The 18,194-nt window shown below is 39.0% G+C and overlaps 3 protein-coding genes across 3 annotated transcripts in view; 1 reads left to right on the forward strand and 2 right to left on the reverse strand.

Moving 5' to 3' along the window:
- galns (galactosamine (N-acetyl)-6-sulfatase) overlaps positions 1-9,632 on the reverse strand; it is a 30,215-nt gene extending 20,583 nt beyond the window's left edge. The window contains exons 1-8 of the mRNA XM_084715714.1: positions 9,475-9,632; positions 9,148-9,271; positions 7,300-7,374; positions 7,064-7,166; positions 4,074-4,217; positions 3,028-3,094; positions 1,325-1,452; positions 1,075-1,214 (exon numbers count right to left, since the gene is read on the reverse strand). Of these exons, the coding sequence (XP_084571840.1) occupies positions 1,075-1,214; positions 1,325-1,452; positions 3,028-3,094; positions 4,074-4,217; positions 7,064-7,166; positions 7,300-7,374; positions 9,148-9,271; positions 9,475-9,591 (898 nt within the window). The 5' untranslated portion in view covers positions 9,592-9,632. The remainder of the gene's footprint in view (positions 1-1,074; positions 1,215-1,324; positions 1,453-3,027; positions 3,095-4,073; positions 4,218-7,063; positions 7,167-7,299; positions 7,375-9,147; positions 9,272-9,474) is intronic.
- Positions 9,633-10,355: 723 nt separating this feature from the next.
- On the forward strand, positions 10,356-12,715 carry trappc2l (trafficking protein particle complex subunit 2L). Its single transcript, XM_084715755.1, has 4 exons — positions 10,356-10,476; positions 10,789-10,961; positions 11,845-11,932; positions 12,374-12,715. The coding sequence occupies exons 1-4, from the start codon at positions 10,444-10,446 to the stop codon at positions 12,455-12,457; spliced, it is 378 nt and encodes a 125-aa protein (XP_084571881.1). The 5' UTR covers positions 10,356-10,443; the 3' UTR covers positions 12,458-12,715.
- A 31-nt stretch (positions 12,716-12,746) lies between these two features.
- pabpn1l (PABPN1 like, cytoplasmic) lies at positions 12,747-17,640 on the reverse strand. The gene is made up of 6 exons (XM_084715739.1): positions 17,326-17,640; positions 15,355-15,481; positions 14,780-14,847; positions 14,589-14,695; positions 14,380-14,467; positions 12,747-13,451 (listed from the first exon to the last, which is right to left on the reverse strand). The coding sequence occupies exons 1-6, from the start codon at positions 17,395-17,397 to the stop codon at positions 13,122-13,124; spliced, it is 792 nt and encodes a 263-aa protein (XP_084571865.1). The 5' UTR covers positions 17,398-17,640; the 3' UTR covers positions 12,747-13,121.
- Positions 17,641-18,194: the final 554 nt, after the last annotated feature.

An 18,194-nucleotide genomic window follows, 5' to 3' on the forward strand; every position in this document is an offset into this window, starting at 1 on the left:
AAGCACAGAAACACACATATGACAGACAGAAAAGGGTGTACATAAGACTGGCATGACACCCTTATAAACATGAGAGCTCACATGAACATGAGTCTTTATCAATGACTGTTGTCATTAAGTGTCATTCAATCAGTTATGTTATTTTAATGCAAAGTTAACTGTTTGAGATGTCATTCTCATGACAACATCATAGCAGGCCTAATAATCAAACTTAAAGGAACTGTTACAACATTACATTAAACTGTCATATGTGGTTGGTTGTGACTTTTTTGACCATTATAAAGTGTGTCATGAATATTTTCCTGATCTCAGAGATTTATTTTGTACATAAAGATGTCATAAATGCATTTGACAGTAACGAAACTCCATGTCCTGCTCTATGTCCTGCTCCTTCTTGCTCTGTGTTGCAATAACAGTTGAGCAAACTTGGTACCTCGATCAACTCTCCTTTCCTGTAAAACTGACATACAGGGTTATATCTTAAGTTAGTAAATGTTTGCAAAATGCTACCTAACAAGGTAGCTAATGATCGATGTAGATTAGCTAGCTAGTTGACTAGTGTTTTGCTGTCATTAGCTGATTTAAGATGTGAATATAGGTGTCTTTTACAGGCTTTTACAAGCAACATCTTTTAATCATTTTCAAAATGTGCTTTTCTCTCCAGTGTAGATGAGCCTGGCACATGCCATACTGAAGTACAGGAAACAGGAGAGGAGAAAGTTGACCGATGTGCCAAACTTGCTCAACTGTCATTGGAGCGCAGAGCAAAAAGGGGCGGGACTTAGGAAGAGTCAGTTCTCTTGACGTCTAGTAAAGTGGTAACTTTGGACTGTGCTGTACTTGTTGCTGAAATAAGCTAACTACTGCTGTTAACTGTTCCTGGCGTTCAGCTCAGTTAGCTGCACAGCTAGCGTTCCTGTTAGCTGACTCAGCCCTAGGATGAGACGAGGCAAACCTGGCAAGCAAAACACATCGGTCACCAGTCATGTTGTCACTGGTCTGTAAGTTTACCAGGAACGCCTCTTAATGACCACAGTCATAAACACTGATGATGTGATTGAATTGAATGCCTACTTTCGCGTGGGCCTGACATTACAGCAGCGCCGTTGTCTGAGGTGAAGAAGACAAACGTATTATTTTCAATGCCCAGGTCCTTCAGCCATGACAAGATCTGACCAATGCTGTGGTCTAACTCCATCACTGCGTCACCATACCTACAGAACAGACAGTCACAGTGTATATCAATCCCCATCATGAGAAATACATTCATTTATAACCCTCTGCCTCGGAAATAAATCACTTATTAAGTCAGGAAATAATGTACCGGCCTCGCTGGCTCTTCCCTAAGAAGCGTTTGGAGGCATATACAGGGGCATGAGTGGCGTCAGCTGCCCAGTAGAGGAAGAATGGCCGCCGGGCCTTAGTCTGTCTGAGGATGAATTCAAGACCTTCCTGCGGAGGTGTGAGAGAGGTTACAACACTGTCAGTGCACACGTCAAACAACTTACTGTATCTGAATTATGAACTCTAACCATGCTTTGAATATGCAGCAGAGGTGGAACCAAGTCACAATTAAGTCAAAACAGGCAAGTCCCAAGTCCTAAACTTTGAGTTTCAAGTCCTCAGTCATAATGCCATTTTAATAGTAAAGGCTCAACTTACTGTTCTTTGTGCAACTTCTGATGTTGAACAAAGTCAGAAGCATCCCTGTTTGCAATGTCAAACTGCACATTTTACATATTGATTTTTCTTTTTTTTGACCACCTCATAGTTTCTTTGGTAGAATTTTTTCTTAGAGAAGTAACTGCAGTAAAGTAATGTTGGTTCTTCATGGTTATTTCCTGCAACTTGATTTGATGCTGTCGAACTGGTTCAAAGTTGAGTTTAAAGTTTACTTTGATTTATTTTGATTTTGTCAAGTCGAATCTAAAGTCATCAAATTTGTGACTGTGTGAGTCCACACGCAGCTGACAGTTTATTAGGTACACCTAGCTAAAACTAACGCCGTCCCACACAAGTGTCCTGCACTAAACAACCTTCATGAAAGGTTTAAATTTCAGTTTTTCTTTAAACTGTTCAAACAAAACTTTTGCGCACTAAAAGTGTAGTAACCATTTCTGGAGAAAGACCATTGATTGTTGAGTTTCATTCTAAGGTTATAAAGAACTTTATGTTTTGGGAATGAGACTCAGCAGTCATCTATCTTACCAACCTGTTACTGGCCAAAGTCTCCCGCATGGGCTCGATTTTCTACAGGCTGAAAACAGAGCCAAGACAAGGAGCAGAAGTTTTCTCTCAGATCACTAGAATTACATTATGCTGAAAGGTTATTATGGAACGTTTGTCTAGCGATGCCAAAAATAAGCTGCCTATCCCAGCTTTAACTCTGACAGGCATGTCATATGAGGACTGATGTCAAACTTCTGTATTTCTGCAGAATGCAAAACCAGATTTAACAATCATAGCTACCAGCTTGTAATTCAAAGATTTGCCCTTGTTTAATTTTCTGAAACAGTCATCCACATTAATAACTGCACTACGGAAACTAGTCTAGACCCAGCAGACATGCTAATGTGAGCTTTACAAAGCTCTACTCGACAGATCCGTCCTCTTCTTCTGATGACATATTACACCTCTCAAATATGCAGTGTGTCTCTGCAGGCTGCTTTTGATCCCTTCAGGAACAGAATGGGAGGAACTGACGTAGGCAGCAGAGATAATCAAGACGAGCGCGCACAAAACTCAACAATCACACTTCTGCTGGTGAAAAGCACAGTGATGATCAAAGCCCAAAATCAGGCTTTAATTGCACTTTTCATTTGTTAAATAGATGATTTATGTTCTTGTACTTTTATGTTTTGGTGAGACAAAGACAATGTACCACTCTGGTGGGCAATTAACTTATATTCTCTTACATTTCATTCTATTCAGTTCTATTACTTGATTTACAAAGGAAAGTGTGAAACTCTGCTCCCCTGACACGGTTGTATCATCTGAGACGGAGACAGCCTGCGAGCTTCAACTTACCATCAAGTAGATCTGTGTGAGATTGGACTCTCCAGTCTTCCTGTCAATCTTGAACTCCTCATAATATCTGGAAAACAAGTGTGTTCATTAAATAAACATCGACTCTTACTAGCCTGACTGATATGGGATTTTTGAGACCGATGCAGATACTGATTTTAGTGGCGAAAAATTCAGGGATTACCAATAAGGCTGCCAATACGGTGAATTTTTAGACTTTTGTATGTACATGGTGCTCAAATATAACTATGCAAAGGTAGAAAGAAGTAGAGCTGAACCGATTAATTGATTATGAATCCATTATTAAATTAAATTAACTTATTATTCAGCCATCAGCTCATCTGAAGACTTGCTGAGACAACACCACGTCTTCTTTCCTCTCCTTATTCAACCTCTTGAAATGATTCCTTCACAGTGACCTGATTGTATTGTCAGGCTTTTCAATCTGCCTCTAAATTGACCGAAACCACTGCAAACAATATCATCGAGACAGTGGAAGCAAATTTCCCTCAATGCGGACTGTGTTTGCAGGAGATTTTGGTGGAAGACATATTTGGGAAGTCTCGGCAGAGCTGAGCTGAGGGAACTGTTATGAGGCGTTGCTGAAGCGTGGCGCGGCGAGCAGAGAAGCAGTGACAGGCATCTCTCTTTCTTACGCTTCACTTCCTCCAGGTGTCTCCGCATACAGCCAACGCAACCTGCCGTCTCTAGAGGGCGTGTGTGTGTGTCTGGGATGCGTACGTGTCTATGTGTGTATGTGTGCGTCTGTCCAGGGCCCAGGTATGCAGCGCTGATTAAACCCACGGCTAAGCGAAAAACACGCCCGGCTGCCAGTTCCAATGACCCTGAATACACATATGGCTGTTTTGGGGAAAACAAATGGGCGGAAAATGGAATACACAAGCACAGCTGGTACAGAGAAGGAAGAGGAGGGGAGACACTCAGCCAGACTATTCCTCTGAGTCATGTGGAAAGAAGATTTTTATAGATTCTCAGCCTCTGTATCTGTCTGCTGTTATGTATATCTGAGTGCTGGAGTGTGATACTACCTGCCAAACATCTCAGAGTTGTTGTAGACGGGGATGTTGGGTCTGATGCTGCTGTTGTAAGGACCAAAGTGGCAGTTTGGTGCACCAAACCATTCATCAAATCCATTCTCCAGAGGCAGGTACTGTGGTCTGTGGCCCAGATGCCTGCAGTGACAAACAAAGCGCACTCACACACGGTTGTAGAAAATTGACGGTTGTCAGACCACACTTTTTTTTTTTTTTGCTCATCTCCACTATTGAATTCTACTGTATTAGCATTATTTGAAAAATACTGAAATCTACTGTATTAAAGGGACTATTTTTTTTAAAGGTCCCACTCTTAATTTCTTCTGTTCAAGCAAAAGATGTGCAGCTTTCTCAGTTCTCAGCTTTCTATCTATTTTCAAAAGGGAAACTTTTTACTTTCATTTTAAAAATGGTTTCAGCAGTGTTTGTTCCACCAAAATATCTTCTATTTTCACTCCTTTAAGTGTTACTGTTACTGATAATAATATAGTAGGTGCTATTTCCACCAAGGGTGGAACAGCCACTCTGGCTATTTGCACCTGGGTGTATATAGCCTAGCGTGGCAGAGACAAGTACCCAGGTATCCGTATCCAACAATACTAAGTACTTTTGTTGACTAAACCCAACCAAACTGTGACTGAAAATTGAAAATAATACTTAAAAACTGTAACTAATAAGTCTAAAAATGGAAGCTGACTCTAAACTCTATGCTCCCATGGCAGAGTCCTGTGCTGAACCCATTCATCCACCACAACCTCTCATCTACAGAGAACTTGTTGCTCTTTACAGCTGTTCTCACCTGCAAATAAACACTCTGTAATAGCAATACTTTGATACCATGATATTTTCTGAGACAGTTATCATATCATGAAGGTCTAATACTGTTGCAACCTTACTCACACTGCAAGATCAGTGAGACTGAAGGAGCATCGTGCTTGATTTGCAAGTTTAAATTTAGACAATTACTAAAAATCATGGATACTTGTGCTACTACTACTACTACTACTACACACAATTACAGTTCAGTATGTAAATCAAACTGCAGAGACTTGAAACTTAGACACAGGTATGCAATCTACCACAGTAAAGTTGTGTGTTTGATGGTAAAATTCATAGGTGTATTATTACAGAGCAAAAACAAAAGTGAGATGAGATGATATTGTGTGTGATAATATTATCTATCCCAAACAACTTGCAGCTCTCTGCAAAAAGATTTTCATACCACAGTGAAAGGAATGCAAATCACTGAATGCCTCAGGGATAGGAAAATGCATTCAAAACCTACTATAAAATGATTGTATACCATGGAAAATGATCATCAGTAATGTTAAGTATGCATGATTAATTAAGGATTAAATTTTGGATGCATGATATTGGATTTTTGCCAATATCCAATATTTTCAAAATCATTTTGGCTGACTGCTAATGCTGATACCACATCTACACTTATTTTTTTCCATCTAATAGCTGAGGACATCAAGGAATTAACATATCATTATTCCTACTTTTATTGTAATGGCCCACTGGCAGATGCAAACATAAAAAACAGTGCTTTACAAACTGTATATATTCACTAGGCAATACAAGAAAACTACTGCTGACAGTTTTTTTTTTTCTCACTGGTGTCTGTTATGCTTTGGTCTTGTAATACTCATGAGATTGTTTCTTAAGATGAGCAACTAAGTTAAAAGTTTTGAAGGAACGTGATTCGGCAACACTTCCACATTGCAGACATTGTTTTGTATGCTCATAAATATACTTTATAATTAAAGTGTCACCTTATCAGCCTGTCATATCTGCAAAAATGTTCATTTCAGGTTGATACCAATATTTGATTTTAAAGCCTTTATCAGACAATTCAGATGACTTGCTGTTAATATTGTGCTAAAATGTGCAAATATCCTGCATTAGCCCCCCACAAGACTACTCTCAGTGAAAGACTCATTCCACCAAAATGCACCACAGAGCGCCACAGGAAAACATTCCTGCCTGCGGCCATCAAACTGTTCAGCTCCTCCCTCTGAGTGTCTGACACTCGGAGTCAATAGACTCATCCTGGACTTATTTCACGCGTGACAACAACTCTAACCTCGTTATTCATTCTCCATTTATAATTTAACCGTCCACTACTGACTGTCATACAATAACTCTGCAATAATTCAGGCAATAACAGACTTGGATTTTCAATAACTTGTGCAATAACTCACCGTTCAATACGTACAGCATTTTTTATTATACTGTTATATATGATTGTAGCTCAATGCACATTTTTGTAGATAATTTTACATTCATTCCCATATTTCTCTAAATCATTTACTTTTCATATATTGCTGTTTTAGATTTCTGTTACATATTGCAGATAAGGCACAGACACCTTTACACACTTCTTATTGTATATATTTCTTATTGTTATTATTATAGTATCGCTTTTATATATTGTAGTAGAATGTACATATTTTTACATGCTTCTTATTTTCTATTCTTAAAATACTTCATGCTTATATATATTTTTTTCTAATCTTGAACGGGAGCACCAGTAACATCAAAAATCTCCTGGGGATCAATAAAGTATTTCCTGTTCTGATTTAATTCATGAGTAATGAAACAAAATATATATATATAAAAAATCTATCTATTCAATTTACGATCCGATCGTGTTGCTCAAGTACACTTCAGCATGTGGACAGCAGGAGCCAGGATCAAACTGTCAATCCTGTGATTAGTGGATGACAGGCTCTGCATTTTTATTCAATGTTTATTTTGTGTTGTTTTAATTGTCTGGTTTCATTTGCCTCTTTGCGGCCCTGAAATGTTAAAATCCTGGTTCAGCCACGTAAAGCACTGTGCAGCTTTGTTTTAAAAAGTGCTGTACAAGTAAAGTTTATCACACCTCCTGAGCCACAATCACCAGTAATCATCAAAGTAACCTCTAAAACTTCAGAAACCTCTAAAACTTGTGGATTAAAAGAAGATGAAGAGCTCACCACTTGCCAACTATCTTGCTGACGTAGCCCTTTTTCTTCAGCATCTGGGGTAACAAAATCTCATCCTTGGAGATTCCTCCCACTATCTCCTGTGGTGTGTACGCTATAAAGAAGGTCAAGATTTAGTGAAGAAAACTTTCCATGACTTTATTGCACACTGTACATTAATGAGACAACCTAAAAGAAATTATTTGCAGCTGGATAATTTGCACAGCAAGGATATGGTGAGACTGTACCGTTTCTGGCGTGGGCATTAGTGGTGTAGAAGCCGTTTCTGACAGGCAGCCTCCCGGTGAGAAGTGCAGCTCTGGCTGTCGATAAAAAGACAGAACAAAGTCATTTACGGATGTTTTCTTCTAAATGCTTTTAGGGCAATTACAAAAGTCAAGTGTCCACCAAGTTCACATACGCTAGAAATTATAAATTAATTTGTCCAATTTGTGAAGTACTTTGGGTAAATTTTTGATTTAAATAAGCAAATTCAACATTTGTACTTCAATGTCATATTTAATAAAATATGGATTGCTCTAGAATGCATCTCAGTTTTGATGTGTATATAAAAATACTTCAGCTTCATGAGAATTTGTACTCTGTAGCTACCATGAGCAATAACCTTTATTTACTGTTGTCGACTGTCAGACTTTAATTGAAATATTCAGCCATTTGCGAATAGATTCTTCCCTACTTGTCAACAGACAGAATGCTGTGGAGGACTTCGTCAGTCGTATTTATTGCAGTCTGATGAGTCACAGAGCCTTTTATCATCCTCTCTAAACTATAAGGAATTCTTAGGCAAAAAAAGATGCTTTGATTTACTGATCTCTGCATACCAAGAGTCAAACTGGAAATCTGGAAATGCTAGTAGTATGTAACATAAAGGAAAAATAATAAGTACAATAGATTTTTTTAATTATATTTATCAACTGCTATTAATGGCTGTGATTCAACTAAATTGTGTACCTTGTGTAAATGTTCCTACTCAACCTTTATCTAGCCTTTGTTTAATATCTGCTGTCAGGTGAAAACCTGTGCCTCCATATGTCAACTCAAAAAGAAGAAAAGCAGCTTTTCTACCCAGAATTTCATTCTTGCACTTCTTTTAAAATGTTGCATTTTTCTTGATTTTATGCATTCTATATCTCTATTTTGAACTTTAATTCATTGTCATTATTCAGTGGGTTTTATCCATTTGATGATGCATTCATGAATTCTGTTCTCATCAAGTAATAAGTATTGGGTCCTGCATCACCCTGTCTGCGATTATTTCGCAATAATGACCTGTTGTACATTATGCCTTACAACGTTTATTATTATTATTATTAACAATTTATCCACAGGTTTTTAAAAATAACTTTTCACAAGGAAAATGCACACAAACTCTATTCTGAATCCACAGCATTTTTACATAGGCTCCTTCAGTTAAGTTAGCTAAAAACATCTCTTACTAGTGATGTTACAGTACCTGCTTTCCTGTGTAGAATCACTGTAACATACTGTTTGCATGTTGCATTTGAATGATTGCGATGTGCAAGTGCAAGCTTAATTTTACAAAATAACAAATGTTATTCTGGAGTTGGTCAGTGTTAGGTTTGTGTTATGATTATATTCCATGTTGGGGTGTACCTAGCTGCTCAATTAGTACTTAAACTACAGTAGTAGTTGTAGTTGGGCTGTAGTTTAAGTAATTTCAGTATCTTTTTAGCAGTTTAGTTATTGAATTGCAGACTGAATATTCATATTCTCATGGCGTTTTTTGCCATACAATATGCACAATGCCACAGCTCACTGGCCCTGATTATCATTTATTGACAATCACCTGCTAATTGATTAGAATCAACTATGGTTTGCTATTTGACAATATGAATTCCTCTTGTTATCTATCATTTTCCTGATTCCACCTAAATATCTGCTCCCTGTTCATGTACCTAGTGGTATGGTAAAGGACAGCTTTAAACTAGTTTCCCCAAGTTTACGCAACATTTTAATGATGCAACAATAAAAACAAAAGTAGAGATGGAGGGCTGCAACTGTGATGAAAGACAGGACCTGCTGGTTCTGTTTTAGAACATGCTCAGCTGACTCACATGGGGAACAGAGGGGGTTGGCAGTGTAGAAGTTAGGGAGAAGCATCCCCTGAGCAGCCATGGCATCCAGGTTGGGGGTCTCTTTAGAGGGCTGTCCAAACACTCCCAAGTCTCCCCAACCCATCTGAAAAGTTAAGACACACATGCAAACAACAAACACAGTCATGGACTGAACTTAAATGTTCAATGAGAAGAGGACGCACAGACAAAGAGAAAACAAACATTCAGAGAAGGAAAGAGACATATTTTGGACTCTCAAACTCATTCACTGCTGATGTGATGAACTGAAGTCACGAGGAACCAGGCAGAAAAGAAAAAGTAACTTACGTCATCCATGAGCAAGATGATGATATTTGGAGAGGAAACATTTGGTGGATTTTCTGCCGAGGAACAGCATATTATTGCACAAAATAGAGTCAAAGTTTCACAAAACATCACTCGCATAGCTGAGCTGCTGCAGTCATATGAGCAGCAACATCGAGGAAGTGGTTTGTTTGCCTTCGTGCGGATCTTCAGCGCAACACTTACGCATACGCAGTAGTTTTTAATTGTTTTCAGGCGTTTGCTCGAATAAATTAAGGTTTTGAATTCATTTAAAATGAATTGATTTTTATGCCATTGATTTATGAACGTAGTAGCGTTATATATTACGATTAAATCGATAAACTGTAAATAAATGTAAACATTTTCCTTGATTTTTGGTGCATTCAGGGACTTCTGAAAAATGTTGGACGTGCTAGGTGTGAATTCAATATCAGTTGTTTTTAATTTTTAAATTAATTAATTTTAAAATAAAAAACACCATGTAACACACAAACACGCAGGTAGAATAACAGCACATTAAATACAATTAAAATACATACAAAGAACATAATCTTGAAATTAATAAACAAACAAACAAATAAATAAAACACATGAATGCAACTATATTCAGAGAGAGGTATCAGCCAGAAACATTTCACAATATTCCATAAGTTTATCGCTCTTTTTGTTGACTACTAATGTGAGTTATTTTAATAGAAAATGTAGTTCTATAAGAAAAGGGGCAATCAGGAAGTGATCTGGAAAATATATTGTGAATGAAAAACTTTTTAAATAAAACACTCAACAGCACCGTCATCTGATTTATCATGGTAATACAGAGTAAACTGATTTTAAGAAGTGAGACTCCAGATCTTTCCAAATTCTTTTTGTCTCCAATTACCAATCAGAGATTGTGTAGCTCCACTTTTCCACCTGCAGTGAATGCACCATATCACATGACCGCATCTGACAGTTCAGAGGAGGAACACTAACATGGCGGTGTGTATAGCAGTGATCGCAAAAGAGGTAATGATTTCTGCTGTCAGATGTCCCTGTTTTTATCTATATCTTGTTATTAAAGGATAAAATGTTTGTTTTATTCTTGTAATTGTGTCTAAGTAAATGTCAGCTTTCTCTTTAAACCAGAAGGCCCGGCAGGTTGAAATACCCAAACCGAGCTAACGTTAACATTTAAGCTAACAACGTTAGCATTCTTTTAGACTGGCTGCTCCTTCTATTTCTTGCATCGTTGTTGAGATTTTGTGGAAGTGACTGAAAGGTGTTGCGTTCAACAAGTTCGTTATTGTTCAAGTGCACTCCTTCATGTCGTTTCCCCAGAACTACCCGCTGTATATCCGCAGTGTGCCCACTCAGAATGAGCTGAAGTTTCACTACACAGTGCACACCTCTCTGGATGTGGTGGAGGAGAAGATCTCAGCTGTAGGCAAATCTTTGGGAGACCAGAGAGAGCTTTACCTGGGTCTGCTCTATCCAACTGAAGACTACAAAGTGTATCCTTGTGTGTGTGTGTGTTTTGTGAAGGTTAAGAGTTAAAAAAAAACACATAAGACAATTGCTCCACGCGCCGAGCTTATCTTTTAATTAGATCATCTTTCTATTACAGGGGTTAGACTGTGATCTAAGGTTAATTATATTTTTAACAAGATTGTGAACACATCTGCAGTACATAGAACATGACTACGTGTACAGACCTCTGCTAATCAAGGATGCAGCAATTCCTATGTATACCCATATTCTCAGATATGTAGACCATTGCATTTCTTTTGTTGTTGTTGTAGAATGGTTTAATGGATGTTAAGTGTATGAAATTTACTGTAAAATAAAAAAGTTTATTTTTTAGAAAGGCCACATTTGAAAAAAGTGCCAAGAGTCCAGACATGTATATTAGCTGTATCTGACCTGTAAAAGTTCTAATTTAAATGTGTAAAACAGTTCACCTTTGTATTTTTGTCTGCTTTATTAGTTTTTGCAATTGGCAAACAAACATACAGGAAGAAACAATGTACTTTTGTAATCCTAGATTAAAAGTAACTTGGTTTAACACAGTGTTGCATTAGGCATCTTTCTTCATTCTTTCTGATTAAATTCAGTCAGCTTAAAAAAGCCAGAGATATTTTTTTTTAAATATTAAGTGTCTCTATGCTTAACGGACATAAGCAGTGGACGGGCCTACTAGCCAACTAATGAAATGATGATCTTCTAATAAACAGTGTAAATACCCATAAACTTATGTGTGCAGTTTTTAAAAAGTACTATCACAGTGATATACTTTTTCCATATTTAGAAATGATCAAAAGTCTGGATTGACAGGCCTGTTGTAAAAAAAAAAAAAATCTTACAAGGGAAACTGAATATCCTTAACTGGTAAACCAGGTATGGTTATGTAACCAACTCCAAGGTGAAATTTGTCATTGTTGTGGACTCATCGAATACGTCATTACGGGACAATGAAATTAGAAGTGTAAGTTCATCTTAACGCAACCAACAAGCATAATTCACCACAAGCCATGTTTCCATTGTTTATTCCACATCTGCACTCTTTTCTCTGTGTCAGGATGTTGAGCTAGTTATACAGTGTTTATGCAAGCACTGAATTATGCCTTGTTGCCCTAAATGTCAGCTTGGATATTAAGAACCAATAAAAGAGTCGCTATAATGATCCGATTCCTGAATTTATGTAGGCCACTTACAAAAAAGCTGCAACAATATTGACAGATTAGTGCTTGAGCTTTTCTGCATTTTCTCAGTGGTGTTACAGAACCTTGACCACACACACAATCATGTTTGAATGAAAAAAGCCTGAATTTAGGATGGATATGCATACATACTTGAGTCCACATTACAATTTGTGATCTGGTTAATTTGTAACTTTTTATGATTAAGTATTAACTTTCTCTTCCAGATGTTCAGAAAATTACACAACTCTTTCACAGATGTAATGTGCAACCCATTCCACAATCCTGGGGACTCTATTCAGTCCAAGTGAGTTCTTCTGAAACATGATATTCAAAATATTATGTATCACTGATCTAATGTAGCAGTGATTGATTTTTTGCCAATCATTCTCCAGGGCTTTTGATGGCATTGTGTCTGGAATGATGGTCCAAGGAGGCTGACATCTTGTTCACCCCTGATCCTGAGCATCCACTGTACAGAACACCCCTCATCCTATTTTTTGTTTGTTTAAATGTTGCCTTGATTATTGAACTGTGATGTAATAAACTTAAGTGATGTTACACATCAATGCATTTCGTGTCATTTTACTACAAAGGGAGCACTGAATCATTGTTTTATTTATTCATTCACTTACATAGCAAAGAACTTATAACTTATACACTGGGAGGATTTCTACGTGAACATTGCAGGCAGCAACACGATACATTCGCATCAATTTTGTAAAAACAGTAAGACGCAAACTGCATAACAATTAGAGGATTGTCCCATGCATTCACAGCAACATAAGCTTATAATGCAACACCTCTGACCCCAGTCTTCATTCCTCACAGCTCACCCACATGAAGGACTGATGAAGGGATGTAAAGTCCTCTCTTCTGTCCACTCTAGCGCTCACATGATGCTCAACTCAATAATGCCTGGAAAGACTTATTTAAAATCAGTTCCATTTGCCCACTGTAGTGCAGCAGGTGGTGCTAGCGCTGCTGAGGGTAGTGCTGTCCACTCGACCCTGCCCCCAACTCCTCTGATGGAGGGGTGATGAGAAGGAGACATGGGTAACGTTTGGGCATCTGTTCATGGTAGTCCATGTGTCCCCACTGTCTTTTCCCCACTGAGGGGCCTCCATAGTAAGGGTGGGGTATTTGATGTTGGGGCCTGGTTGACTGGTACCTGAACCTTCCCCGAGAGCCGTTCTGGTAGCGCGGTGGACGGTAACCGCGGCCTCTGCCTCTGGTGTGACCACCTCGGTGTCCTCCCCTGTCTGTGGTGCTGATGCCTGGCATGTTGGTCCTCTTTGGCATTACCTGCAAGCCAAGGAACACCGATTTTTACTGTACTGTTTAGGATGATTGATTAGTGTTGAAGAAATGCCATGGTTGCTATTCAACAGTGATGAAACAAAAAAAACAAAATGTCTTGCTGCATAGACGAGTACAATTTATTCAGATCTAAGAGACCAGCTTAAATCGAGGAAAACTAAAAGGTGCTGTGACTGATTTGCTTCAAATGGAATTACATTACCTTTTCAAGTTTGTTTCCACTTCCAAACAGTGATTAAGTTCATCTGCGGTACACAGGACCATTAAAGTACTAACCTGCAGCCTAAATGTGGCATCACCAAACTCTTCTCATCTAAAACTTAGTTTAATAATACCCTCGTCTTGCCCAAATCAAATACAGACCCATACCTGACTGTCCATTCTAAAATTTAAGATGCGTTCCGAATCCTATACTTTCTTTTTAATTCAAGTATGTAAAGCAGCTGCTCTTACAAAGTACATATTGTTGCAAGCAGTATGCATACAATTGGGACATACTTTGTCAAAACATTGCACCCTGAACCTCGCTTGCTCATTCATGCATCGCAGTCCGTAGCAGGAAATTGTCAGTGCTCTCTCAACAGCTCAATCAATGTGATAACTCTTTCATTTAGGATTAAGGCTCAGAAAAGCCAGAAAAGCATACTGCAAATCAATGTAATGGGACATCCTGGTATTTCTGACATACTGCATTTGACATACTGAATAAGATGGGTATTTGAATGCACCCACAGTGAAACTACAAAGTGATTTGGGAGATATCCCTGCACCAGTAAAAGTTCCACAAATTGCTGAAGAAAGACAGTCCACTGAACTTTAACAATCACAAGTGGGCCTTAAGGGACAGTTCACCAGTAGCTAACTAGTTTGAGGGTTTTCCTTCAAGACTGACATGTAGTGTAATGCTCCTCACCTTAAGGACTCTTCCTCTGAACAAGGTCTCATGCAAACCAATGGCGCTGAGCACAGAGTCTCGATCAGAGAACTCAATGTAAGCAAAACTGTCAAGGGTGGGGAGACCAACAGTAAATAAACCTGGAAGCCAACATGCTCACAGTTATAATTTATGGTCAAAAAGTATTAGGTAGATGGAAGTATAAACTGTGCAGAGGTTGAACCCACCCTTTGGGATGGCCAGAGAACCTGTCACACAGGATGGTTACTCGGTTGACAGGACCGCAGCCGTTGAAATGGATCTCCAGCTCATCTGCAGTGGCTCCATAGTCTACCTGAGATTTGTTCAACAGGGTGTCAAACCAGAGCTATGAATAAAAACATGCTCAGTATGAAGAAAAGAGATATACAAGCCTTACATTTCCTACATAGACAGATCTGTTGTCTGCATCTATCCTCTCCTCAGGAGTCATATTGTAGAAAGGTCCTGTGGAGGAAACAAAAACAAATCGTATAAGTAATGTATTATCTACACAGGGGGGTCAGTCCAGGTGAAGTGAACACAGGGATTATTTTCACCAACATATCTATTTCTTGCGTTATCTGTGACAATATATATCTCAGAATCTGGCTCCCCTCTGATTGTATCTCTGTTCTGAGGAGGAACCAAAGGGAGGATGGGGGGGGGGTGAAAGGAATGAGGAGATGCACAGAAGCAGAAAATCGCCACAGGCAGCAAGGAGGACCCTTCTGGTTCTCTGGGGCTCACTGCTTCGTCTCATTGGGCAGTGATGAGGCACATGTGAAGCGTCCCAGGTGTTAGCCAGATGGTGGAGGATGCAGCTACCTCACCTGCCTAGAGGCTGCGATGCTACACACACCTGGCTAAGAATACTCTGTTGAGGCTTCCCAAATGCATGATCAGCATTTAGCTGTACAACAATGTGACACAATAACAAACCACTAGGTGGATCAGACCCGTGGGCCATCTCACCAGGTCGAGGGCTGCTGGTCAGGAGCTGCATGTCTCCTGCATCGCACCTCTCCTCCTCCTCCTTCAGTCTTTCTGACTCCTCTTCCATTTCCAGCTCCTGAACCCTGGCCTTGATGGCTGCCAGCTCCTGAAAAAACACAGCACAGACACCAGAGCTTTAAGTCAGTGAGAACTAAAGCAGAAAACTACATTGAAAACCAGACTAGTGACTCATTTATGGATAAACTTCAATCACTAAGTGCAGAAATACAATGTGTAAATGGCACAAAGTTGAAACTAATTGGTTTGAGAATAAAAATTATGTCAAACATGTTGTGGCCTTTAAATTAAACTTATCTCAGCCAAACTCAACACCTGATTTTGGATGAGTTTTTGGATAACCAAAATATGAAATAAGAGAAGATTTTTTGGATTAATGGTTCCCTCAATGATGAGGAGCATCAAAGGGATATTAAGTCAGTGTTCTTCATACGTGTAGTAATTTGAAGCAATAAATTCCTTGGTGTGTTCTGTTCCGACACAGAAAGCTGAATTCCCTGCTGCAAAATCTGTTTTCCTGCTTACATTTTTAGTCTTAGCCTCTGGGTCCTCAGAGGGTGCGCTTGTTGGGCTTTTTTGTCACCCAACATGCACAGATACGGCGCATCGGCCTTTGGATCGTATGTCAACATCACCGACATGTTGGACCAGTCAAGACCGGCTTGTAACACATAAGTACATGGGGATGTGTTTTTTTGTTTTTTTTCTGGATAAAAAGCACTGCAACATCTACATTTCTCAACCGATCTGCATTCGCAATTTTTTATATTCAAAGCTTTATGATCTATGTGGTGTAAGTTTTTTCAAACGTCTTAGAACATTTTAGTGCTTTTTAGCCAGAAAAACAGCAGCTCATTTACATGCTTCTTCACAGGCCTGTTTTGCCTGGTTCAGTATGGCCCAACAACTTCATGTACTGTGTGATTTTCCTTTGTCACTCATCTGTGTATCGACTGTGATGTAACAAGGCAGACAGAGGTAGTCTGGATTTATTGATGTTTAGGCCTAAAAGAAGCAATTTTTTTAAAGTATTGGTTTGATATCTTTAAGTGAAATGACTACAGCAGGGGTTACCAAACTTTTCATATCAAGGAAGGACCCCCCACAATATATGCAACTTAGACTACAGACACCCAGTTTGGAGAGGACTTTCTTTTAAGGAATCCCTCTGAGTACTTTTATTATTTTTAGGGTTGACATTATGTTGCTTGTTTTGTGGACTACAAAAAACTAAATCCAACTTTTAATTGGCATGAGGGTGAGTAGGTAATGACTATAGGTAAGGTAATCACTATAATTTCAAATGTTGTTCCAACTTCAAAAATAATGTGATTCAAGTTGTTATAATTCTCTTAACCTTTTGGTACCCAGACCCTAGTTTGAAAACAACTGGACTAGAGTGTATGGGCTGCTTGGCTGACATGTTTATCATTTCTGAACAAATTTGTACATGTAAGTATCATGTAAAAGCACCAAACGCTCTCATAGATGTAGGCCCCTCATTCAGTCATAAATGGACCATATTGATATTTTAATCCGTCACATTTTATTCTTCCCAGATGTAGGTTAAATCAGGCATGCAGCTGGCCCGAGATTTCAGGACAGATGGGTCTAACAGGGTTTTACCATTCATTCAGAGCCATAATTTAGAACCACACTATGCGTCCTTTAACCTGGCTGCAGTGCATCTGATTGACTCCCTGCAGAATAAGTCACTCAGCATGTTAACCGGGATGTGGCTCACCGATGTCGTTCATCGCACTTAACGTTTGTCAGTGTTATAGCCACACTACATAGCATAACGTTAGCTTATGTTTGCGCTCGTTTGTCCAACGTAACAGTCGTCATTTGCCTACTGACGTGCGTAAAAACGAACAAACGTGACGGCGGCATCCTTTTGATCCACCACAGCATAAACACTATGATACCCACCGGGTCCTCGGCGAAATGCTCCCCGATGGACTCGCCCTCCAGGTAGCCGTACTCCAGATGATTTTCCGCCATGCTCACTGCTCAAACATGGCATCTGCAAAGACACTGCAGCTTCCCAGAATACCGCCTCAAAAATGTCTCTCGCACAGCAAAAGAAACGGGTCCACGGAGTCGCACCACGACACGGGATATGAGACAGGCTAATAGGTTTCACCTGTGAACGAGAGTCATCACGCGCTGGATTGATTGACAGCGAAACGCACGTGAGAGGACGCTGGTGGTGGGGGTCTACGTCCCAGTGGCGCATCAAAGAGGGGGCCAGTCCCTCATTTGCCCCTGTAAAACTGGTGAATCTGCCTTTTGCTTTTAACATGCTCCCTAATCATGTCAGGTGTGCCACAACACCACCTTTTAAAACTAAACTGAAAACATTTTGTTTTGTAGTCTGGTTTGTAGGTCCTAACTTTAATTTCATTTAATTTTATTTTCATTATACTTTTTGTTTATTTTACCCTGCATGCTTTTATATTCGTATTACCCAACTGTTGGTTTTAATTATTTTATCTTACCTTGATATATTTTATATTTTCTTCCTTTTAAATTGTTGTAATTATCATGTCTTACTATTTTACTGGTTGATTGCTGGTCTTAATTGATTTTATTTTGTATCTGGTTTTAACAATGGTATTTTTATGCATCTGTTCTTGTGGCTGCAACTTTCGTGTACAGCTCATTGTGCATCTACCTGGAGTGAAATGTGCTAAATAAAGTTTTGCTTGCTGGTTATACTCCTTCTCCATACTTCACTTTAATAATAAATAATATAATAAATTCCTTGATAGTGAGTTTGATAAATTTGAAAGTTGAAA

This window comes from Lutjanus erythropterus, chromosome 1, assembly GCF_056507025.1.
Source record: "Lutjanus erythropterus isolate fLutEry1 chromosome 1, fLutEry1.hap2, whole genome shotgun sequence".
NCBI classification, from domain to species: domain Eukaryota; kingdom Metazoa; phylum Chordata; class Actinopteri; order Lutjaniformes; family Lutjanidae; genus Lutjanus; species Lutjanus erythropterus.